The sequence below is a fragment of the Megalopta genalis genome, chromosome 4 (assembly GCF_051020955.1).
Source record: "Megalopta genalis isolate 19385.01 chromosome 4, iyMegGena1_principal, whole genome shotgun sequence".
NCBI lineage: Eukaryota > Metazoa > Arthropoda > Insecta > Hymenoptera > Halictidae > Megalopta > Megalopta genalis.
The window spans coordinates 24,755,985-24,781,604 of NC_135016.1; the positions used below are offsets into that span (position 1 = coordinate 24,755,985).

General features: G+C 42.2%; 1 protein-coding gene across 2 annotated transcripts in view; it reads right to left on the reverse strand.

Moving 5' to 3' along the window:
• Positions 1–907: 907 nt before the first annotated feature.
• LOC117222986 (zwei Ig domain protein zig-8) overlaps positions 908–25,620 on the reverse strand; it is a 746,648-nt gene continuing 721,935 nt past the window's right edge. Inside the window, exons 6-7 of one of the 2 annotated variants that reach the window (XM_033475066.2) lie at positions 23,986–24,154; positions 908–22,375 (exon numbers count right to left, since the gene is read on the reverse strand). In XM_033475066.2, coding sequence (XP_033330957.1) covers positions 22,287–22,375; positions 23,986–24,154 — 258 coding nt within the window. In that variant the 3' untranslated portion in view covers positions 908–22,286. Of the gene's footprint in view, positions 22,379–23,985; positions 24,155–25,620 lie in introns of both variants that reach the window. The other variant, XM_033475065.2, reaches the window with a different exon arrangement.

Below are 25,620 nucleotides of genomic sequence, written 5' to 3' on the forward strand. Positions count from 1 at the left end.
CAAACTTTCTTATATCCTTCCCGAAATCAATTGTTCGGTAGATACTTTGAAATTATACCGTCGATAATGCGCTGCGATTATACAGGGTGTTCCATTTGAAGTAACGCATTCAATTGCTGACGTTCGAAATATTAGGTCTACCGGTAAGTTTTGTCTGATAATGTCATTGCAAATTTCAATAGATATGCACGTATTCATTCGAGACACAATAAGTAAACACGATACAAATATTTTAAAAAGTCATTGAAAGTTATTGGACAGGACATTACTTCGCTGCATCCTCGTTTGACGCGCATTTCATACAAATTCATAACGAACTAAGAACTGTAATCGTTTTGTTACAATTGAGGACAATATAATGAAATATCTCATGTCAGCGAGCAAAACTATATTTATTATCCGATTGTCGATGATAGAAACATGATAAATCATCTAAGATCAAATAAGTATCGGTAACGATTGATCGATTTATCGAACACCGATGAGAAACACGATTTCCATCCTCTCCCTATTGCGATAAACTAACGCTAGGTACCGGAGTATTTATTTTTACGACACCGACCATCAACGAGAAGCGATATTACGGCGCAATTTTCCAAACGACCGAGTGATTAGGATTTTAAGGGGCCGGTATATTTACGATGCACACTGTATGCAGATTATATAATCCGGTCGGTCAATGTTCTTGACTGCGATTCCGTACTCACCGCGACGCTTAATATCGCGGGGAAATGCAACATTCTCCGACCCTCGGGAGATACTGTCGCTTACCTTTGTTCCATCGTTGGCAGCATTGTTAACAGGGATCACCTGGTACGGCTGTGGAACGCCGAAAATTTCAATATCGTTGATGCCGCAAATGTTCGCGGTTCGGGCACGCTTGTTGCAGCGAAAATACCAAGCCGGATTTACGGTCGATAATTTATTTCTGATTATAGATACAATATACATCGTAGGCTAGACGAAACACTTATTAAGTATATTTTAGCCTATCTATGGAGTGGTATGGCGCGTCTGGAACGCGGAACGGGGTCGGATAGTGAAACGGATGAGATTGTTGTTCCGGTGTGTTGTTGGCCGCCGTGTTCACGGTAGTTGGTTGTCAGTCGTCGAATGATGGAATTTAAAAAGGGTTAGGGAAATAGAGAGAGAGAGAGAGAGAGAGAGGAGAGAGAGGGAAGGGAGAGAGCGAGAGAGGGAGAGAAAAGGGGAGAGAGAAATGTGTTGTACAGGTGAGTCGATTCTCTCGGCCGTCGAAGCGTCGGTCGGTCGGTTCGATCGTGTTTTTTGCGCTCTGTTTCCGTAACATTTAAGTGAATGCTCGATCGAGTTTCGGTTAATTGAATTAATTCGGCAGTATTTACACGCGCGCAGATACAGATCGCTCTTTCGCATTCTCTCGATCCCGTTCACCCAAACGAATGCGGCTCACGTCGAATGAACTGGCAGTCGGACGAAATTCATACAATACGGTCGCTCTTTATTCGATTTATTGGCTATTCAAGGGTGTACACAATCGCGCAACAGAAACGCGGCCGTCGGAATTCAAGTTTCCTAGCGGCCGGGTCGATTGTTGTTGTTGTTGTAGTAGTAGTAGTAGTAGTAGTTGTTGTTGTTGTTGTTGTTAGGGAGGGGCGGGTTTACGTGTTTTGATGTTGCCCGGTAACGAGTGCCGCTGTAAATCCCGGCTCGTTAATCGAAATGATATTCGAGCCGCCGACGAATACATACAGAGGAACGACGCGCAAAGAACGACACTATAAATTAACAAATGAAAACGCGAAAAATACGAACGCCCGCTTTCTCTGCATGCGAGGACCGTGCTCCCGCTTGCGCGCCGCCCGCTAAATTTCGGTGACAAAGGAACAATGCTCGATTACGCTGGCGTTTCGCCGGGCCGGGACCGTAGTCCAATCGATATGTGAATAATTACATCTAGGAGCTGGACAGATTGATATCGACGTCGCCGTCTATTAATAAATGGAACACACATCGTTCTGTTGCTAGTCACACTCTCTTGGATCGTCTCGCATCCCATTCGCGTGCGTATATATCACCTCCTCTCGGCCCGAAACGGATTATCGGTAGACTCCAAAAAATAACGAAAGAACAGGGGGAAATTCAATGCTCTCGGAGAGAGTCTCAGCGACTCGAAAACCAAGGCGCGGAAGGTCTTTTGTTTAGAAAGTTTCGCGCGGAAGGCCATCTCGGCGCGGCGTCGACGAGCAGTTTCGCTGCTTTTTCATTTCTCGGTTCCCTCGGACTCTGTCCCGTTTCCGTTTCGTTTCCCCTTCCTCATCTTGCACCTTTTTCCTGGTATCCTTTCATCGGCCTCCGCCGACGTTCCTTTTTCTTTTTCTCTTTTTCTTTCTCCCCGTTGAAAAAGGAACGGCGCGCGATTGAACAAATTAAGCCCCGCCGCTCGCGACTTTCTTGCCTCCACAATCTTACCAATCAAGCTTCTTAATCATTTCATTTTCAAGCGGCGCTCGCCGCCCATTTACTTACATATTCGCAATTATAACTCTATTCGTAGCCGGGAACGACCGAGGCGTCGCGGACCCGAGCGGCCGGCCGACGCGAGAAAACTTTGCGCCGCCGCTTAATTCCCTTTTCGTCGGTCGATGATCCCTTATTCCCCGGGGAATCGGCGGAACATCTTCTCGGGCCCGCTCGCGCACCCGATCCGCTTCTTTCGTCCCGAGGTCCCGACACGCGCGAAAAGGGCACCGTTCGACGATTTCGCTCATGGTCGAAAAGCAGACGCGCGCGTGTTATCGGTGGATTCTCAGAAATAGGACCAAAGATGTCCAAATTTTGTAAACGATACATGAAAGAAGTTCTGAAGATGATCAGTGTAAGTATCTGTGCATGGAAATGGAGATGATTAAGTGCTTTCGTTGCAGAAATATAATATTGCGTGCAAAGTTCATGGATTTTGATTTTGAAAGCTTCGCACGTCTTCGTGGCCAGTCTTGACAATTTACATTTAATGAAAACATTTAATTCGTACATCCATACCTTGTGATCACAATGTACAAAGTGTCACATTTGGATTTTTCCAAGAATTCCATAAGGATTTACTAGAATACTTCTAATTATGGATATAGTGTGAGGCTGTTAATCGAAACGTTTAAAACGAATTATATACATTTTATATTCGCAATCTCGCATTGCTATAGCACAGAAGTCAGGATATAGAACATTTTTCTGAGATTGTTTTCCATCTCAGGGTTCGTTATAATGTTAGAATATGTGAATGAAATAAAGTGGCCAATAACTTATGAAATATTGCCATATGGAGACCGTCGACGTAACAATTTATTACGCGACGATGAGAGTTGGAGAAATTTGTGTTCGAGCACGATACTTATCAAGGACTACAATCACGCGTCAGAAATAATAATCGCATTGGTCCGAAATGGCTATGAAATTGTAGGAGGATGAATAACGTAATATTTAATTGCAACAGACAAAATTTATCGGATGTGTGTTTGAAATCAAGATAACGTGTGAAGTAGAAACAAACATTCGTTATTTTTAACGCGAAGGAAGCATGTTCGAAATAAAAGAGAAAAGAAAATTCTGGACACATTACCGAGAACCAAGTGATAACACAGATGGCCTATTTATAGATAGCGAATCTGAATCTAGTTGCGTTCGCTAGGTGGTTCTCCTGCCATTGGCAATGCGGAATCCCTAATTCCTCCATCTGGTAGGCGTTTTTTGCGATTTTAAACTAGAAGCGAACTTCTCAAATATTCAACAAGTTCTATAGTGGTGCTGAAAGAAAGCGACGAAAGGAAGTGCTCGTTTAAACGTATAAAATATCGATCTTGGAAACGTTTGCTGATTGTCTCCCGTTTCTCCCGGTTACGTACCGGGTGGCAGGTAAACAGGTGGCCATCGATGGTAGCGTACGATATATCGAAAGATGCGAAAAGGTCGCATCGATCAAAACATTGCAGTACATCTGAGCGAAAATTGATTCGAGATAAAATAATGGAATTCTCGATTCGTTCATCGTTTCGGCACAGAAAATTCATTGGAAAAGTGCACCCTGTTTGTATTAAAATGTCACGTGAAAAGCTATCACGTGTGAAATCACATGATTTGTCATTACTTCGTTCTCTCAGGAGTAAAAATAGTACAATAGAAAAGTCGTCGTGGTAGAAAAAAAATAGCATCGTAGAAAAGTCATCGTGGTAATGAAGGCAGTGCGTGTCCCTAGCAAATCAGTCTGCACCTATACATTTAGTTTATAATAATAATGATACTATCGTAGTGAGCGAGAACTTGAAAACTAGGTTTTAGAAACCAGAATTATTTCTAGAATCATTTATAAAACCAGTATTAATAAGAGTCTTTGAAACGTTTACGCTAGTATTTCAGGGAAAAATAATTTTCAACAATTTCCTACAAATAAGTTTCAATCTTGAAAAGTATTTCAAAGTCGGAAGGTATAAATTTCCGGTTTGTGTAGCGTTTTCCAAGCTTAAGAAGAGTAGAATACGTTAACAAAACGAGGCCACCTCTCTCGTTTCCCTGTACAGAAAGATTCGTTATATAATTCTCAGAATTGTATAGTAGCAGTCTTCGGTACTTACTTGCCTCGCTAAGTACTTCTAACGAAGGTGTCAGTATCGCTTCGTTGAATGCATAATTTGAATGGGATATCCATTGGAAATGCTAGCTCGTTATACCACTGCAGCGACTGCATACATATTGCGTGTGGTCTTGCTAATTCTAATACGTTATCGCTACCTACACGGAAGTCTTCAGTGGTTTGCACGAAATGCAATAAACGGTGAAAAAGAAAGTACAAAATAGCATGCGATGTCGTCGACTTTCAGAGATATGCTTGTCAATACATTCGCAAAATTAGAAATAAAAGTTCGTAAATTTGTATATTTTTGTAGCAATTCTGTTCGATGTTTCGTATAATAAACAAAAGAACATCACAGAAAGCTCGCACTTTCAACGTATTTATTATCAAGAAAATTAAGCAAATAAATTTTCTACGTATGGTTGATTGATATGTTTACAAAATACTGTTTCTCCGCGACGATATTTTATAGTCGAAACAATATTTGAGAGCAAGTTATAAAAACGTCTTTCTCATTTTTTTTCTACGATGAGACGTAATAGCGAAGAAAATGAACAAGAAAATTGCAATTACTAGTCAAAATTATTTGCAAGCTCTTTAACCACTTTCTTTTAAGCAAATGAAGGTAGACGCGCAAGGGTCAAATGTATATTGCAAATATAAAGTTGCATTTATCAGTAACAGAGAGGAGAAAGTAAAAAGAATACAAAACATGAAACAATTATACTTTTTGGTTACTATAAAAGAAAGAAATGTTTACTTCATTTTAGTTGATAAGAGCAGAATAAAACGCAAAAGTAATTAGAATTAGATCGACTGAAGTTTATTAAGTGCATGTTAACATTTTCACACGCCGACTCTCGTGTTCTTCAAGAAACTATCAATAAGCCAAAATGGTGCATCCGTTAGTGTAATTTACGTTACGAAACACAATAATAAAAAAACATGAACGAGCAAATTGCACACGTTGGAGCGACTTTCATCTCGAAGCTCTTCCACATTTCCCCTCGCGAAAAGTGAAACAAACGACGAATCGACTCGCAAGAGATACTCCTTTTCTCGCATTTTCTTTTCCACGCCCGGCAAGAAACTAGATAAGCAAATTGTATTTGTCAGCACGAAACGCGCGTGCAAAGCGCATCGCGGCTCACCTTTAACGCGTAAGAAACTGGATGAGTAAACTGCATTCAGTGCTGGAGGGATCCCAGACGCGCGTTGATTAACTCTTTCGCCCTTCCGCTTTAACACTCCGTCTAGCACAGAGAAAATATGCGCCACGCGTGAACAAGTATTCCGTAAGACTGCCGTGCATCCCTCGCATCCGGAGTTCTCCATGGCAAGAGGGTTAATTGTCTTGCCGTGAAGCACAACCTCCTCTGCCCGCGTTCCCAGTCTTCCCATTCCCTTCCCTTTTTGTTGCAGAGATTCCGCTGCTCTATTGGCGCGAGCGAATAATCCGCGCGGAAACGCGACCGAGAAACGAAAACGACGCGAACATGGTCGTAACAGTATCGTAAACATCTCTTCGCCATGGCCGCCGAAAATTATGCATTGTCGTACACGGCGGCGCGCCCCCGATCGCGTAAGTCTCGTGTTTCGTTGACGCCGCCTTCCGCGCGCGAAACGCTGCCAAGACATCGGGAATGGTTCACGCCAAGACCCCCTTAAGGGCTCGCAAGCTGTCCCCGTCGAGGATGGACCAAGTTCTTATCTTTCGGATTACCCTGAGCCGTGAATCGACGATTGGATGGTTATTGGCGATTATAAAAAGCAGAAGTCTTGGGGACCCAAATCGAGGGTAACTAATATTTAAAACGAGGATCCAGATCAGTGTAGAGGTTCAGTCTCTATTTGCCCCGGATAGGTAGAATACGATTCTTATCAAGACCGGAGTGTCGAACAGTTAAAATCACTGGTCTGAAATTTCCTATAAAAATTGTAAAAGCGTAAAAAATCGTCTTCCTTGAGATCTCGCGTGACTTTTTCTCGCAGTGGACGCACATTGTTCGACAAAATTACAAGTTCTCTTCCATATTGGCTCGTTCTTTCCTTACGCGGTATTCATCGAATTTTTTTTGGCAAAAGTTCTTCAAGACCGCGACAACTGTTTGGATTACAATTTAATATACAAATAAATACGTGTTTTCGTAATTGAACTTCTCTGTCTTATACAACGACTAATTAGTTGTATTGCAAAATTTCATTCGATGGCTTCGTTCTTCGCATATCCTTAATTCTGTGAAAGGGAACAATGGTTGCGACTGTAACGATGAACGAACCAAACAACGAGCGAAGATATAATTTTGCCCAGCACTGCGCGAACGAGTAAATCGATTAATTCAATAATATCCGAGAAAATGGGTTAATTTGTAATTTTGGTGATTCGAAGTTCGAAGTCCGCTAGTTTGATGGTAATTCTAGTGCTAAGACTCAGTCTCATTAGTCTCAATATCTCTATACGGTTGAATATATGTTTCGTTAAGCAGACCTCTCTGGTTGCTCGCGAGGGGGGCCTCGCGCGTGAACGCTTCCCGGAGGTCTTGTCACAATCGACTCTCCACTGTGCTTGTACATGGTCTCCCATAATTATGTTAACACAAAGGGGTGAGTCCTGAGGTCATTCGAAGTAACTTTCTTCTTAGCGAAAATGCAATCCGCGGCTTCGTTTGCGAGTTATTAACGAAAGACGCTTAACCAATGAGAGGCGAGCTTAGCTGGCGCGAGGCGGCCGAGCCAACGAGTGGCCGATCCGCCTCGCGCCAGCCGAGCGCGCCTCTCATTGGTTACGCGCCTTTCGTTAATAACTCGTAAACGAAGCGACGGATTGCATCTTCGCTAAGGAAAAAGTTGCTTCGTATAACCTCAGGAATCATCCCTTTCCGTGTGTTAACATAATTATGGGACACCCTGCATAATCTCGCGAATGGTTTCTCGAGAGCCACGGATCGCACGCACCCATCATCCTTCGACTTCGACGTGGAATTTCTTGGACTATACACTTTCATACACACACAAATACGCGCGCGCACTCGCACTCGTGCACACGAATAAACCAATTGATGTACAGCTATAATATATTCACAGTTCTTCAGTTCCTCCTTCGGAGGGGGAACGCGAGACGCGTATTCAATAGTAATTAAGTTTATCGGTTCTTGTTTCAATTATCTCTTCCATCTTCTTTTTCTTCTTCTTCCTCTTCTTCTTCTTCTTTTTTTTGTTTTTACATTGACTAGGCAATAACGTTACAACGACAGTAATGTTTTGCGTTTTACGGTAATTACGGTGTATAGTTTACGCATATATCGATATAATGTTAGACGTAATCTTTTACACTCTCGATTTATCAAACTACTAGGGCTCTTATGTTACACGTGATCGTGATTATATTATAAGACGACGTATCATATCGACATTAATAATAGTTAGTTTCCGCTGTTTCTCGTTTCTCGTCGCATCTCGTACGCTCGATTCGTTCGTGCTAAAATCTCCCCTCAGTTCCTTTATCGTTTTCTCTTGTTCTTCTTTTTTTTTCGTTTTTCTTTGCCTTATGTTATCAACGATTACAAGTAATAATTGTCGTCCGTTGGTCAAAGTATACATGTACAGCGTATCATACAAAACGAATCGTAGTGTAACGGCCATGCAGTATGTCGTCGTCGTTAAATATTGTCGAAGCCAACTAAACAACTAAACGATATTTTAATACATATTTACATCCGAGGAAGGATACACCGATCGTTATAAACGTCGTCGTTGGACTAGTTAAAATTTCCTCGGCACAGGCTGCTCGAAGGAACCGGAAGTCAGCTATCCCCCTTCACTCTCGCAACCCTTTCGCGTACATCAGTAAGCTGCACATGCATTTCCGAACTCTTCATTTACCAATCACCATTGTACGAAGAAGCCTTATATATTCAAATAAATAGAAAAATATCTGAAATTTTTATTGCTCACGCGATTTTCAGAATTCATTACGATTAACTGCACTCGCTGCTTTCAAGTTGCGAATTACTTCAACGTAAAATCCTTCTTCAAATTATAGAACGTTGGCATTAATTGCTTAAAGTAATTCACCGTCATATTTGGAATGTCGCGAAATAGACGCATAACATCGAACGAAATGCTCCATCTAAAATCGAACAGCTAAATACGTTATATCCTTTTATGATACGAATGGAATGGAAGACGTATTACATACATTTACGATCATGTGACTGCGAATTTCGATTCAAATTCTGTTCAAAGTTTTCTATGATTGTTAACATATTTCATTAGCATACTCTCTGTTGTTAAAGGCTTGGATCAGGAGTATCCAAATACATCTTCGCACGTCCTGTACAACCTAATTAAAGAAGTACGTTTGACAAAAATGTCGCGGCTCTCCGAACGATATCGAGAAGAAAGATGTAAAATGTTTTTCACCATAAGCCGATCGACCCGTGAAGCATTTCTCATTCCATGAAAAATAAAGAAGACATTTGTCCATCTGAATTCAGAAATTCGAAGAAGGATCAGTTTCGGCTCTGCAAAAAAGCAGTGGAAGGATTGCGAAAACAATTTCGGTGATCGTAGAACGAGTGGACACTCGATAAAACAATTTTTGTAGAATCGTAGAGCAAGTGGACACTCGATAAAACAATTTTTGTAGAACCGTCGATCTGGTCTCGCTAACCTCTGAAAACCGCGTGGCACGATCTCCCCATCGAACGTCGTTTCCGGTCGTTTCGCACGCGAAAGGGACAGCGGTGCGCAAAACGTTCTCCAATCAGTCGTGTCAGAGGGTGTCGCGTGGCGTATTCGATTCTCGCAATATTTCCGGAAATTAGGAGAAAGAGAGTATGAGCCGCCTCCATCGTTTGCATTTCACACGTTACCGATCCGAGTATCAGCCGGGGCTGGATTCGATTTCCGAGCATATTCGACGGCGAATCGCCTCGGGATCGCTGGCTGTCAACCGCATTGTCACGGGAAACGGGTCCTCGCCTTTCTTTCGTTCTCCGGTTACCATATGATCGTTCGATCGATTACCGCCGTTGAATATGTATTTTCGATACGGATCGTTCACAGAAATAACGAGGGGACCCGGAGCGCATCACGAAATTTCAGCGTCGCTGGATTTCGAACGGTTCGACGGAGAAAAAAAAAAGAGTATGTGACATTTTTTTTCCTCTCTTCCCATTTTTTTTTTCGCTTTACGGTAGGCGCGTTGTAAATTCGCAATAAAACGGGCTAATTGCTTGAATAGGAGTGTACGGTGACGTTCGACGGACGTTTCTGATTCGACGCACGGCACGACAACTTTATAAAACGGCATGCAGATTTCTCTTGGCGCGGCCGTGCCGCGCGTCGAATACTAATCCAACGCTGCCGCGACGCATTTGCCGCGTCGCTCTTCCTGATTTAGCCATTGAGGGCGCAAACCGATATATCAACGAAAAAAAACACCGAACTGATTCGAACCATCGCGTAATTCTATATGTTCTTTCGAATCCTCTCCGCGACGGTTATTTCTGCTGCTAAAGCCTGTAATGCTGCGAAACTCTGTCTACGGGGCTGCGGATGTGTACTCAAATTTCTGGTTTCGTCGAATCGTTGCGAATAGGGAACGTGCGTCCTTTCTAAAAAGTTTAATCAGCTTTAAAACACTGGCGCGTCGAATCGACGAATCGGTTGGACGCATGGAAATATTTGCGAACCGAATGTCGATAGATTTTTCAATAAATCGGAGTTTTCGTCGCGAACTTAGGCAGATTTTATGTCGAAGCGCTGTTAATTAGACAAAGAATTGGAAACGTACGTCGACAATTAGGGCAACTTAGAAAATTGATTTCGCTGCGTTATATCAGACAGGTATTATGTATATAATATTATTATTATGTATAAAATATAATATAAATATAATATAATATAATATAATATAATATAATATAATATAATATAATATAATATAATATAATATAATATAATATAATATAATATAATATGATATGATATAATATAATATAATATAATATAATATAATATAATATAATAAAATATAATATAAACACAATATAAAAAATATATATATTAATATATATAGTTTTTGAAATCACGCGTCGGTTCGGCCAAAAAATTTGATAAAATCAACACATACGTCACTCGGGATGAAAAGATTAAACAAACACAAACAAAATAAACAAATTTTTCTTCAGGCGCGATCGTCGGCGTCATGGAATGAAACGAGTTAATATTAATTAATAATGTTATTTTCGTCTAATGGTGTTTCCCTTTCTTCGCTCGAGAGAGGGAAGAAGCACTCTCCGCTTTAAGCACAATCTCATTACAGATAAAATAGACACTTCTGAACTCGATTATTCCCAGTTTGTGTACCTTTCTGCGACTCTGAGTGCCGTCATGAAAGTTACCGGAGACCGCTACGTGACGCGAGGAGGTGCAAACCGAATTAGCATTCATTTAACGCCGGTTCTGCGTGCACATTGAACCGCGCCGTATTTTATCATTCGGCTATTCGTTTAATTGAAATTTCTCGGGAGAGGGGGGAGGGGGATGCGTTTGATCGGGCTCCGGGTTCATTAAAAATTATCAGGCTGAATGGTATATCGGGCACAAATATAACGAACAAAATGATACTACTCACCGCCCCTTTGTGACTTTAAATACTTTCATGCCCCCGTAATGAAAATTATCGATGAATGGATTAAACGGACCGCTCGACCGTGGCTGTTTCTTAAATTTTCGAACCGCCCGGATCATTTAATTAATTAGCGCGTAGGCGAAGGTCATTTCGCGCGCATTTTCGGTAGCGTCGTCGCATTCGACCGCGACGTATCATTCTTCAATGGGTATTTCATTTCGCGTTGCATTCGCGTTCCGCTCCAATGCGTCCTCCGACACGTATGCCAACCTAACGCTCTGAAATTTGTTGAGTTTGTAAATAATTTCGGCTCGAGTTCCATCCTTGTTGCACGAAACATTCGTATTGATCACTTCTCCGACAGCACCGGCCTTTGCGTTGCTCTCTTCGTTCGATGTATTTTATATTTCAAACTATATTTGATCAGCTTTCGTAAACACGTATCTTCTTTGCCTCGCGGAATCGATTTTTCTGTCCACAGACATTGAGAACCAATCCGATTGCCGAATGTAAAATGGAAATTATTAACTAGTTAGCTGTTGCGACCTCATTGAAAAGCGTGCACCCACAATGGTGTTCCAAAAAGTAATCGGATGAGTATACTACCTAATCCAGACACTGCATACAATTTTTCGTAATTATTTATAGTTTTTTATTTGTTCGTTTTATTTCGTCTTGGCCACCGAATATGGAAAACATCTTAACACTTCCACGACCGAGCTAGAAACCTCAAAAATTTTCATAAAATTAAAATATTTCATTCGAATATTTCATTAAACAAAAGTTATAAAACAAACTTATATGGCATCAATTACTTCATCAGCATTCGTACTTCTCGCAAATCTTAATAAAATTAAGCAATCATTTTTAATTTTTCAGTAATCATCCATTCGGTCATCAATCGACTGAATTTAAAACGGGAAGATCTCTCCATTCGGTTGGCTAAGTGTTAACATTTACGAGTATATTTTCCACCAAAATTGCAATTTGAACAGAGTATACTCGTTGAAAACAGCTAACTGGTTAACCGAGAAGAGCGAACGGGCATCAATTTGTTCTACGAACGAATAATCTAAATAATGGAAACGAAGCGACAGCACTCCAGAAATTTCGCCGCCATGGCTATTGCAAATGGAGTATCACGGAGAAAAGAAAAAAATAACGATCACCGAATCTATCTGCCGCATAATTACAATCCCCCGTTCGTTTCTCCCCCATCCGGGCGTCTTTGTGGTCCATCAGTTCCATTCATAATCACGATTCAAACAGTGACGCAGAACCGGTACATTTCTTTGCCGTTATCTTAATTTCTGGGGAAAATAAATGATGCGCGAACCGTGGCGGAACGGTAGGGACGGTCGTTAAGCAGTACGAGTGTCATCTCCCTTTCTTTGGCCAGAGACGTCTTCTCATTTACCCAGGCTTCTGTGCCCTCCAGCCTCACCTGTGCTCCCTTTGCGCGGCTCGAAACGAATTTTCCCATCGGATTTTTTAGTCACTTTTAATCCGGGTCGCTTACTCGTCGCTTTGAGTCATCGGCCGACGATGAAAGACGGCTGGGAAAAAAAGAAGGCGGAACGCCCTTCGATATCGAGTTCGATCGAAACAGAGGACCGGTTTCGCAAAAATTTCGTTTCGCATCGTTGATTATTATTTTTCGTTTCGCGAAAGTGCATATCGCGACGACACTGCAAGACACTGTATAGAAATACTCAAATCTTCGACATCCTGATGTTGCAGTTAATCTCTGTATACTGGGTTATTTTTCACGGATTTTGTCGTTACGCTGAGATCGCAAAGAAGTTGATTCTCGATTCTCTGCTTCATGCTCGTCAGCTTGTATTCAATCAGCGTCGTGGTTATTTCAAACGTAATTGTTTCCTTTGATGATGATATTTAAAGATCCAGATGTATATCTATTGATAAGTTATTTTGCACCTTTCTCATTTTTACTTTCACGTTCAAAACAGTTTCATCGTATTTTGGAATATTGAAGCACGCGTTGAAATAATAAATACGTTCTCGGTAGAGCAGCGGACTGGAAACAAAACAAAGTGAGAAAGTTGCACAAAATACTGAAGAGACTGTTGGAGAAGGTGGAGTCCTGTAGTATTGCAAAAATAAGTAGCCCTGTTTATTGAACAGGAACAAATTGATAAAAGGGGCGTTCCACGTTATCTTTGTTTGTCCAGGCGGCTCCGGCCCTTCCCATTATTTTTCTTTTCTTTTACGCACCCGACCTTTTTCGCCTCGGCATTTACCGGGCAACGGGGATAAATATTATTTTTAACAACGGCTACGGAAATGACAATCTCGCGGGTGCTTTCGATATAATCCGCGGACCGGCTCGAACTCCTGAAATTACACGGGCGCGAAGTTTAGTCGCGTTCGCGCGACACACAACGGGTTTATATAGTGCGGTAATAATTGCGGCCACGATCATTTCCCCGTTTCCGTGGGAATGATTAAAACGGCGTTCGGAATGCACCGGGAAAATCCAATGGGTATTCATCGCGGTGCCAAGATGAATGCCGGCGAAACCGTTTGTGGTTAAACGAAGTTCCCGTTTCTCGTTTTATCTTCCTTCGCTGTTGTTCTTTGCCGGACCAGCAGCCGCCGACCGAGGATTTTTGTTTGCACGCGCGTGTTTGTTTCATTCGGCGACGGATATATTTGGACTGCGAGAATATGTTAAACAACGGCACGTTCGTTAGGAAGTCCCCGCGACAAAGAGCAAATATTTTCATTGTAACTTTCGGGAAATATATCTAGTTCTCAATTAAAGCGAGTCCCGCGATGGCGCAGCGGGAAAAGCATGCCCGCGCCAGAGATTGTTTCGTTCAATATTCATGGAAACTGTTCCGGACAGTTCGGGGAAAAAAGGGGGGAAACAGATAAAAGCACTGATAGGCGTACGTTGAATAATACGGATTATTTTGTTCTTTACTATTAATCGAATTTCTTGTCCCCCCCCCCCCCCCCCCCGGCCACTCCCGCGTAACTTCATCCGACGAGCAAATCGCGGAGATTCTATTTGTCAGTCCCACGATTTATACAATTGAGAAGTTAATTGAATTCTAACAGAACCGAACGAGAACAGATTTCACCTCGAATTACTGATCCTAGGTAATTAAACAGGCACTGGCCGATTTTATGATCAATTAAGCTCTCGCGGCCCCTTTTGCCGACCCTTTCGAACATCGAACTGTGTTTAAAAAGACGAGCAATTACAATTTTTTAATTACCGATCCGAGATTACCACCGCCTCGTCGCTCACCACAATACGAGCCAGTGTAAGAAATTTAATTAAGGTTGAACCAGCTCCGAAAGAGTGAAACTTCAGTAATTATGTATAATCAAGTTTGCCTCTTATTTTATTTAACAGGTTTGTACACAGTTCATTTTGCAAAGAGCATTTTTAATTGCTGTTCATCCGTGATATTAGACAGTTTTCTTTGAGTTCTGGAACAATTTGGACATACATCGCGGTACAGTAGCGTTAAAGTTTAATTCCCATTGACATAAAGAAAAGATAACGCATCGAAACATGAAATAAAATACACGTGAAAGACATGTAGAAACAGTAGCTGCTCGAAAAAAGGAGTTCACCGTGAATAATTCGATAGTATGCGTAAAAATGTTAAGGTTATATTGCAGTTCTCCTGGAACAATTTGGACATATATCGCAGCATTGTAGCGTTAAAGTTTAATTTCCATTGACATAAAGAAAAGATAACGCATCGAAACATGAAATAAAATACGCGAGAAAAACATGTAGAAACAGAAGCTGCTCGAAAGACGGAGTTCGCCATGAATAATTCGATGGTACGCGTAAAAATGTTAAGCGACTGTTAGAACTGTCCCGATCGGCCGATCAATATTAATTCGAAGTCGAGGTCCGATCCGATTGAACGGGACGTAAACAGTAATGGCCGGTTCTAATGCGACATCGGACAAGCAATCTCGAAGGGACAACGCGACTGTCAGAGGAGCAATCCTCATCGGGCGGGCAGTGTTTGATCGGCCGTAATCCGAACGCATCTCCGTGGAAGCGGCGTCGCCGTCCCGTGTCTGCGTGTACACGTGAATTTCTGTGGCGATCCAACCGGGCGCCAGTATGCAACGTAGGCGCCTCCGATGTAGGGCCGAGGCTGCAGAAACTCGGCGCGAACATTATGCGGTGCACCTCGCGTTTAGCTTGATAAATGGCGGCGGGAATGGCTGGCGAACGCCAGCGTTGTTGCGCCGGTCGCCGTTTTCTTTCGCCCTTGTTTCTTTTTTCTCTTCTTTTCCCGCTTTCGTTTGTTTCCCTCCCCGGCACCCTTTTTTCCCTTCTCGCTGCTTCTTTCGCTTCCCTCCTCCGCCTTTCGCAACTGAGCAGCCCGATTCTCGGGGGCGGGAAAAATCTACTGCAATCGCGCGAACACCATCGCGGGAACGCCGAGGGGGCGAGCACACCGAAAAGCAAGCCGGAAGAAGTGATCATTATTTCTCGCGGTTTTCGGACCCGCCATGGAGACGCGATTATTCACGCGGGCCCGACGGAGAAGTGTTCTTACGTGTAATCGGGTCATAGCATTACCGCGCCGCGCCGCGCCGCGCCGGCGAAACTTTTTTAATCACGTTTTGCTCGCTAGTAGATATTACTTCGACTTTCGGCCGGCAGACTTGTCCGCCATCGAGTCTCGGATTAAACCGTCTCCCGGGTTTTCATTCATTATTCCTGCTGCCGCGTGCTTTATTTTTTTCTCCGCCGGAACCATTATTAATCGCTTTGTCTGCCGGTGGAACTGCGAGCTCGAATGTGCAGCGCATAGCATAATGACATCGAATCATCGATGTCTCGATGTTTCAGTGGCTTAATTTTCGCATTGTATTCCCCACCGAAGCAGTGATCGCATGCTCTAGCCGTAACGAAAGGAAATATTGCGTTGAAGATAACGAAAAGTTACATCTTAGATTATATACCGTTTTCTACTTTTTATACAAAATCGTGAAAACTATCATTACGCGTCAGAATGTTAGAGGATATAGATTATTTTCAATTCAGAAGAAAATTTCGTAATACGCATTCTCAGAGAGAATAGAATTTAATAATAAACATCGTACGATAATATTAACTTACATTGCAAAATAAAAAAGAATGGCCGTACACTTTCGAGCCCATCCACAAATAATGAAGTTATTAACGCTACATCTATCGGCAGTTTTCTAATTATTCTTTTATGATAGAAGACCAACAGTTAAGAATTCCTTTAAAAAAATGGTTAAAAAACTAGAATACTCTGATGATATAAATATTGTTTAAAAGAAAATCGTCGATCTTTTCTTAAACACGGTTCAGTCGTTGGAAAGCTGATTAACAAGCTTACGGTGAACAAAGTGTGACAATCGTAAAACTCGATGTATTTATGATAAGCACTGCACACCGCGCGAACGTGATCGCATAGTACATCCTTTCGAATAATTTTATTCGGTAAATTTGTCTCGTATCGTGGTAGTTCGAGAGTTTTATTCGAACGCGGCTGAATGCGATAGTAACGTACCGAAGTTTTGTGATGCAGCAGTTGCGCGAAGGCTTGGAATAAAATTCATGGCCCGTCCGGGTCGTTACTGTGTCACTGGCGCACAGAAGTAGAAACCGATTATACAGATTCTCGTTCCCTGCGTTCGCTTCGAATGTCAAAAGAGTCAATTGTTTCGCCGAGATTCCCCGTCTATTAAACGACCATTAAATTTAATACATTCAATTTATGCGGATTGCATTCCGAACAATTTCCAGGGGGCTTCTTCCAGAGGCATTATTTCCAATTTATTTTGCATCCCTTTGTGATAGATGGCCGTGGAAAGGTTGGCATAAAATCAATCGAGTAGAAAAAAGTGAAACAGCCTGCGATCAAGATTCATTGTCGACTCGGTTGTAGTTGTGACTTTTGATCCTTTGGTACTCGGTGCTGTTCCGTTGCTAATCAATCATCGTATATTAACCATCGAACGGCGGACTTAATTGACAAAAATATCATCGAATACATTTAGAATCATTTATAAATTTATTGATCAATTCCTTCCGATATGTTTGTCAAAGTGTTCTTTGTAGGCGCGTTAGTTGTTCCGTGGACCTTAATGAAATGTGCGAAAATTTATATCAATTTTCAACGGAACTATAACAATATTATATATTATTATTATTATATTTATTAGATAACAATATTTATTCTTCGGGTGAAAATCGACCAATGCTCCGCCGTCCAAGTGTTAAGGAACGAATCCGGCGAGCAGAAAGCGATGTGAATATATTTGCGTTTTCGACTTCGAGATGCTTTTATCGTTTCGTTGCCCGAGCGGTTAGTTTGTTTAAGGATAAGCGACGCGTTCAAGGTTATCGCTTGCGTTTTTTAAAAGCACTTCCGATCCCAGCACTTCCATCTCCATCTGTTTTTTCCTCTGACTTTTCGTTTTCACGTTTATAATTTCTATCTTCGACATTCGAAATTCACCGCGAGAAGAACAATTTTCGTTCGCCCTGTCGATGGACGGGTTTCTTCATCAGCGATCTTTTTAAGGTTCAAACGGGCGGGAATAATGAAAACGCTGCTCCCATTTCCGATATTATTTCAGGCGGCTGATACCGCCGTTAAGTTTTGAAATAAATCGTCCGGAAATTAACGGCGATGCAAATTACTTCAAAAATCGATACGGTGTTGTTGCAAGGTTTCCGATGCTTGTTTTCCGTTACGCGAGGAATATGTAACTACGCCCGTTTGTTAACAATTCAATTTCATTTTCCATTAAATCATTATCGTATAAACTGTAATCTTCAAAGGATTTTATTGATTGGATACTGGGAACACTTCATTGTGATGGAGCTTTTCTCATTGCGCAACGCGAGGTTACGATCGCAATCGTATTTGCGATCGTTGAAACAATTTAATTCGTAAAATGGTAATGTAATGATTTGCGTGGTTTAATGCACGATCATCGTCCAGATTATACGGAAATATGAAAAATGTTTTAGAAGCGGTCGGGGTACACTCTTTATTCTATTTATTCGAGGCTTGCACTCTGAGACAGTGTAAAAGAGCTCTTTCGCGATCTGTCAATACGTATCCACAGTTCGATAGTTTATTTTCAGAGGAATTCTTCCAGGGATGCATAGTTGCGCCGGTACCAGAAGATATTGAGTTGGACGAGAGAACTCGATTGCACAATTCGTTCTAAAAATTTTAAATTGAATGGAAACGTCAAAATACGGAAGTTTCTTTTATATGGGTCACTCTCAAATAGGAAACAGAAAAACATTTAGAACTGTGGTCTGAACTTATCAAAATTATCGAGAAAAAGGATGCATTTCTATCGAATTCATATTTCTTACGATTAGTGCAGATTTTTATTTTGCATAAAGATCAACAATCTAATTATCATGAACACGTATCGATCGGATATTTCAACCCTTTAACACTCGGAAGATTTGTTTAATATACCCACCAGCAAATCGGAGCAAATTTCGTAAAAATTATTGAAATAAATAAAGAATTGAAATAAAAATCATTATACTGCTGCGAGATATTCTAAAAATTAATAAATATAAGATTTTGTGTTTTTATTTATCGCATCGACGGCATTCGAGTGCAAACGTTTAACGCCAAGTTTATCACCGCAAGCCAAACAACCGTTTCGAAGTGCTGATTTTATAATTAGTGAAATTATAAAGATATTCATAATTGGAAATGTGACTAAACGCGTTTCTTTAATCAAGTAAATATCGTAATAAAAATCACGAAAAATCTAAACGAATTCAAACCTGTCAAGTTAAGACGTTTCAGTCATACTTATTGCTGGACAGGTATAATGTTAACGCAAAATAGAACAACTTCACCGAACGTATAATTAGTAGAAGACTTGTAGGACATAGAAAATCCCAAGAAGATGAAACGGCGAAGTTCGAGGCGACCAACTTCGTGCAGCGTGGAGTTCGCGAGAAATTGTTCCCGTTGAAAGATCCTGATTATCAGTCGCCGACAAAGACTTTCTCGAGCATTCAACTTCCTAGCGGGGTCCGTCTGTTACGCAAAGCATTAATCGATACAGAGAGGGCACTTCGCCATACAGCGCAACGTCATCCGCGCAGTGCATCGGTCGTCGAAGTAAATAAACGTATTATGATCGAGTCCGTGATTGGGAGGAATTAATTGCTCCGCTGCTGTCGCGTTTCATCCGGTACCGATCGGAATTTGCTCCGACTAATCGTATACTGGCGTAATTTTACGCGGAAGGGGATGAAATACTGTCCGTTAACAGTTTAGCGATCGATCCGCGGCATCGATCTTCGATCGTTGAACGATCAAACGAAAGAACGGGTTTCTCGTTTTACAGTTTCGTCGTTTGCGATCTTTTACTGGCTTGTTCTTCTTCTAAATACAGTAATGTCTCCCTAACTGACGCTCAGATTATGCACAAAAATACACGATTTGGGAAGAGGAGATACGATTATTCGAGCCCTGCAGCTCGTTTTTATAGTTGTTGACAATTCGTAACTATAAAAACAAACCGCAAGGCTCGAATAATCGTAGCTCCTCTTCTCAAGTTGTCCATTTTCGTGGACAATCTGAGCGTCAATTAGAGAGACATTACTGTACAATTTTAGTAACATAAGATGTTTCGAACGGTAGATCATATTTCTTCGATCTTTCCGCAATTACGTACTTCCTCGTCCTTCGACTTGTTACATCTCTATGCTGCATAAATTCTAGTTCACTTCGTAGATTAGAGAGTGACAATTAATTTAAATTTTCAGAAATAATATCATCGCTCTAGCAGAAATCACAAACCAGTTTATTGCATGTGTTCAAATCCAATTGCATCGATTACTGAACTGTTAACGAACACACAGTGGCCTACGAAATTGTGCGCACATAGACGTAAACGTTGCTTAATTTAACTTCGACGATATTTAATAAGATGCTTCTATAATATTGCCAGACTTATTTCAAATAAAGCTTTCAGTCAACAAAATTGTTTGAGCACCTTACTTCAATCACAATTCGACACTTTTCGAAGATGGATGGCGTTCTTCTCAATCATTCAAACTCACGTAAAAATAATTCGCATAAGTTCTTCACTTCAATACGTTATAAATATATTACTTCACTACAGTGAAAAAACGATACTAGAAGTCGTATAAGAAGAATCGTGACTTTTCTGTGTTAAACTGCCGATCAAAATGACCGGTTTCAAGTTTTTTGGCTTTGAAGTTGCTGCGATTACGAAGACTCTTCCATGGAAAATGATCGAACAAATTTCTTAATCCAAGCATTCGTTATAATAAAAATGGTGAACGGTCTGAATAAATACGGTCTTTTCATCGGTATAAAGCAACGCGCGTTAATTACTTTTAGGGAGTAAAAGTCGCTAGATTCAGCGTTGAATATAATTTTATAAATTTTTCCAAACTCGAATTCCCTGAAACAAACTTCCACTACACATCTGCACGAGCAATTTCATAGGCCACCCTATTTCGAATCGTACCAAAACGAACACGACCGAATGTATAAATTGAAAACCGTGTCACGCGTAGGTCACGTAAAAAAGTCGCCATCTGGTCGGCGTCCAGGACGAAAGCAGCGAATGACGCCGTTCCCTTGCGAAAAAGAAAAGCTGCTAGCCCGTGGCGAGTATACTAGATCAAATACCGTCCTTACGTTGCTAATTGATAATTATCAAAGAGAGAGAGAGAAAGAGAGAGAGAGAGAGAGAGAGAGAGAGAGAGAGAGAGAGAGAGAGAGAGAGAGAGAGATAGAGACAGAGAAAGAGGGAGATTCCTTATCGCGATAGTTCGCGAGTCCGTCTCTGTCTCCATCGAAAGCAGTTCGGTATAAATATCGATAGTTACGAGGACTAGAGTTCCGGAAGTTGGTGGCACGAGGAGGGGGCTCGACTCGCGCTAGCAATTCAGCCGCGTCGCGTTTATTGGTCTTTATCGGGCGGTGGTGGATAAAGGAGGGCAGGATTGGGACCCGTGGACCGTCGGCAAGGATCGAGGCGATACGATCGAAATTACGGTTGCGCGGCAACGATCCGCCGTTTCGTATGACGTATGATCCGCGGCACGCTATGGAAAACGGATCCGGCTGTCGATCGGTGTTCCGGTTTTCCTCTGCGCACACCCGGTCTCTCTCGTTCCGCACACAACCCGTCGGCACGGTTGAATAATTGCGGAGGAAAGGCGATCCTTTGTACTCTGATCCTCGCCTTTGTCTCGTTGCTTGTTCCGCTGTACCTCCGAGGGCTCGTGTCGTTTCCCTCGTTCCCCGTCTTTCGCCATCTCAATTTCCGTTTGTCCCGCGACCGGTTCAGGTTTAATCGTTTCGCGACCCCGACTACACACGGTTGGATTACGTCCGCGTTACGTTGCCACGCCAAGCCGCGCCAAGCCGCGCCAAACTACGCCAGGCCAAACTACGCCACGCCAAGCTACGTCACGCCAAACAACGTCACGCCTCGCCTCGCCTGATCCGATCCGATCTCGTCGCCAGCACGATTACGATCAGTCACTTTGTCAGTCTGTTTAGCGATGCAGCCTCCGCTCGCGGTTCCTTTCTTGCGTTCGGCTATCCAGCTCGCCGCGCCAATTTCGCTCAATGACGACGGCTCGTCGACCGTCGCGAGGAACAATGCACTCTGTTGTTTTCTATCTTTCCGTCTTTAGCTTTGTTTCGTATCGTTTCGTTTGATTTGGTTTGGTTTGGTTTGGTTTGGTTTGGTTTGGTTTCGCTACGTTTCGTCGGCGTTTGTCGTTCTCGCGCGTTTTTTACCGTTTTCGTTTCTTGTCCACGCGAACACCCGATACACATATGCACCGCCGGTTCTATCGTGTCTCACTGCACCACCGCACACAGCCGTGATTTCCGCAGCCGGGAACCCGTGGCGTACTTTCTTCGGCGCACCTCGCCGGTGTCCCTCGAACGGCAAATCTCACAGTACACGGCCGCGTTGTTTACCGTCGTCGGGGAGCTCGGGGGATCGGCAATCCGGGGGATGATACAGTTAGTAGAGCAGCAAACATAGACAGAGTAGAAGGGAGTAGAGCCTCGGTTGTTTGGCTTGACCGCCGTGCTGCATTGCCGCGGGATACTCTCCTGAAACAGAGGACAACACTTAAATTTTCTGAAGACAACGCTGCCGGCCACGACGATGTGCTCCACCCTTCGGCGACCCTTCGTCCATGGTGACGTGTGTTATTACACACGTCACATGTGAGACGTACGATTCTCGCGAATAATCTTAGAACGTGACAAATTAGAGAGCTCCCGGATAATACATCAAAATTGGTAACTTAGTCGATGAAACGAGAATTGAAGAGGCGAAGTGATCGTAGCGTTGTTCTAGAACATTCAACAAAATCGAGATAGTTTATTTAACGAAGCCAAAAACCGTGAGATCGAATGTATCTCATAGAAATTATTCCCTTAACGGCACTGCACTTTTCAGTCTAACAAAATTCAATCTTCTCCGATAGAGTACAATTCGAGTAAATTTCTAAACTCGGTAAGAATTACGATCGTTTGTTATCAGATTTATATCACATTGTGATCGTATCGTAATCACCCAGCGCGGCACCGTTTAGAAATATTTAATATCACGATAATCGTCGTCCGAAGAAGTAAAAGAAGCAAGAAATCTTCAATTTTATCTGTACGAGACCTTGGATACTTTTTTCCTACGGGCTATTTCTAATCATTTGCTCGTTCAATGCTACCGCATTCTAGGCTTTTTCATACTCCACTGGATCAAGATAGAGGCAAAGAATCGAGGAGAATTGCATATGGTAAAAGCAATGAAGTATTCTTGACTGTGTATTAGGCACACTGCTCGCTGCAGCTTATCGAGGGAACGATCTGAATTATATCTGGCGTAACTGAATCTGATCTTAAATAACTGAGTTATTGAAAGAACAAATTAGCATCCTTGTGAATCGTACAAAGCCATTGTCAATTTCATTAGAGTACCAATAAGATGCATCAACGACGAACGTTACGTTACTCTCTATGTACAGTAAATTCTCCCTAATTGACGCTCGCATTAGAGTAATGTCTCCCTAACTGGCGCTCAGATCGTGCACAAAAATGGACAATTCGGGGAGAGGAAATACGATTATTCGTGTTTTGCTTCTCGTTTTTATAGTTGTCGACAATTCGTAACTATAAAAACGAACCGCAAGGCTCGAATAATCGTATCTCCTCTTCCCAAATTGTCCACTTTTGTGGAAAATCTGAGCGTTTTGTGTATGCAAAAACGGACAATTTAGGAAGAGGAGATACGATGATTTCCTCATTTTTATAATTACCGATTGTCAGCAACTATAAAAACGCTTCTCAAATTGTCCACTTCTGCACCTCGCGTGCGTGGACCACTTTGCGAGACCGTCAAAGAAAGAAAACTGCACTCTCCCGTAACAGAAAAGCCTCGAACAAATTAATGGAACGTAGCGAACGATCTCAATCCTTTCGCAGTCAACCGTCCTCCATCAATTTGAAACAAGCACCGTAGACGGAGTCTCGTTCTTTCGATATTAATCCGTTTGATAAAATGTTCGCTGTCGTTGGGACAGCCAAGCTCATTCTTTTCCTCTGATCCTCGGGAGTCGACAATGAGTGGGGGAAAAAAAAACTCCGGTGATTACGATTCGATAACCGGCCACGATACCCGACAAAGAAACGCTCGCAATTAAGTAGAAACCACTCACCATTGAGTACGTGCACGGTGATCGATTTAGGTTGAGCATTACTAGGATTACAAGTGTACTGTCCCGAGTCCGACGGCTTCGCGTCCTGTACAAGCAGGAAACTTGTGGTGCTGTCACCCTTCTCCGTGACTACGGACACGCCGCCTCTGGCCGATTCGTAGTTGATTATCTGCAACAAAGATCGCGGGGCCGCTTTGAGTCGAGCAACGGGAACAACACGGTCGGAGGAAGTCGGGAAGACGGGACACGAATCGAGCCAGGACGAATCGACGACTTTCGCCGGGGACCTTCCCTTTCATTCGCCAGCGGGAAGTCGGGTCTGGCCGACAGGCCGGGGAGATAAGCTTCCGAGGCTACACCTCGACGTCCACCGGCCATTGAACGAACGTCGATGCCAGGTAGGAGAGAAAAATTCCCATCCTCCTGCTACCGCGTCGGTGATTTCTCTCTTTGTGCCTCGCCCGGAAACCGCTAATCGAAAGGAGCCGGTAAAACGCGGCTAGGAAGATCCTGTCCCGATGAATACCTGTGGGATTCTAATCAGAGTCTCGGGCTTACGTCCCTCTTGTTATTAAGTGCTTCAATCATAGAGGCCATTGTGCCCAGGGTGTTCCACTCGAAGTACCGATTCCTTCGAGCTCATTGGACGTCAATACAATGATTTAGTGTATCCCTAGATGGCATTCCACGTCCATTTAGCTGACACGTGCTTGTGATGTCAATGTTATCGGGAATGTTCTGCAAGAACGAGTCTACAGATGTTGTGTCCGGATATCATTATGGAAAAGATCAGAGCAGAATTATCATTTAGGAACAAATGCGATAATTTTGATCGTTTGAAATACAATATACACGGACCAACTTTACGATCGAGATGACAGGCTAGTGCAGCCGGTTACTGTGGGGTGACTAATTGCTATGGCTTTGGCTCGTTTTCGGGTATAAATCGTAGATTTATCGATTTATATTCGAAACTGCGCTAGTTGAAAGAAATCAAAATTGAATACGTCATATTTGAGAAATATCAATTTACATATAATGTAATTTAACCAGTTAGCTGTGTTTGACGAGTATACTCGTCATGGAGAAATGTCAATATTTTGTGACACGAGTATACTCGTCGTGCGTAAGAAGTAGCGACCATTGGCTATTTAAATTGTAATTTTAAGGAAAACAAAAATATATTCTCAAATTTCAAGATGTTCAGAATATTTTGAGGCCAATCCTGCACGAAGTTGTTTACATTGTTATAAAAATAAAATTAGAAAAGAATCACGGTATTGGTGTTCGACATGCAAAGTGCCATTATATATTGTTACTTGCTTTGGTAAATACCACTCTCTCTGCAGCAGCAATTTGAATTTTTAACTTTTATAAGTATTCGATTATCCCTGGGTTTTTCGTTTATTATGTATATGGTATATGTTAACGTCGAGTGAATAAGTAAATATTAGTAATAAAATTGTTAATTTTATCAAATATAACCGTCTTTTTGATCCAACATTTTAACAGCGACACTTACATTGTGTTTGACGAGTATACTCGTCGTCGCTTGATTCTCGCGACACATATAAGTGCGCGCTCTGAAATGGGGGCGCCGCGGCTAACTGGTTAAATATAAATTATGTCCGAAAA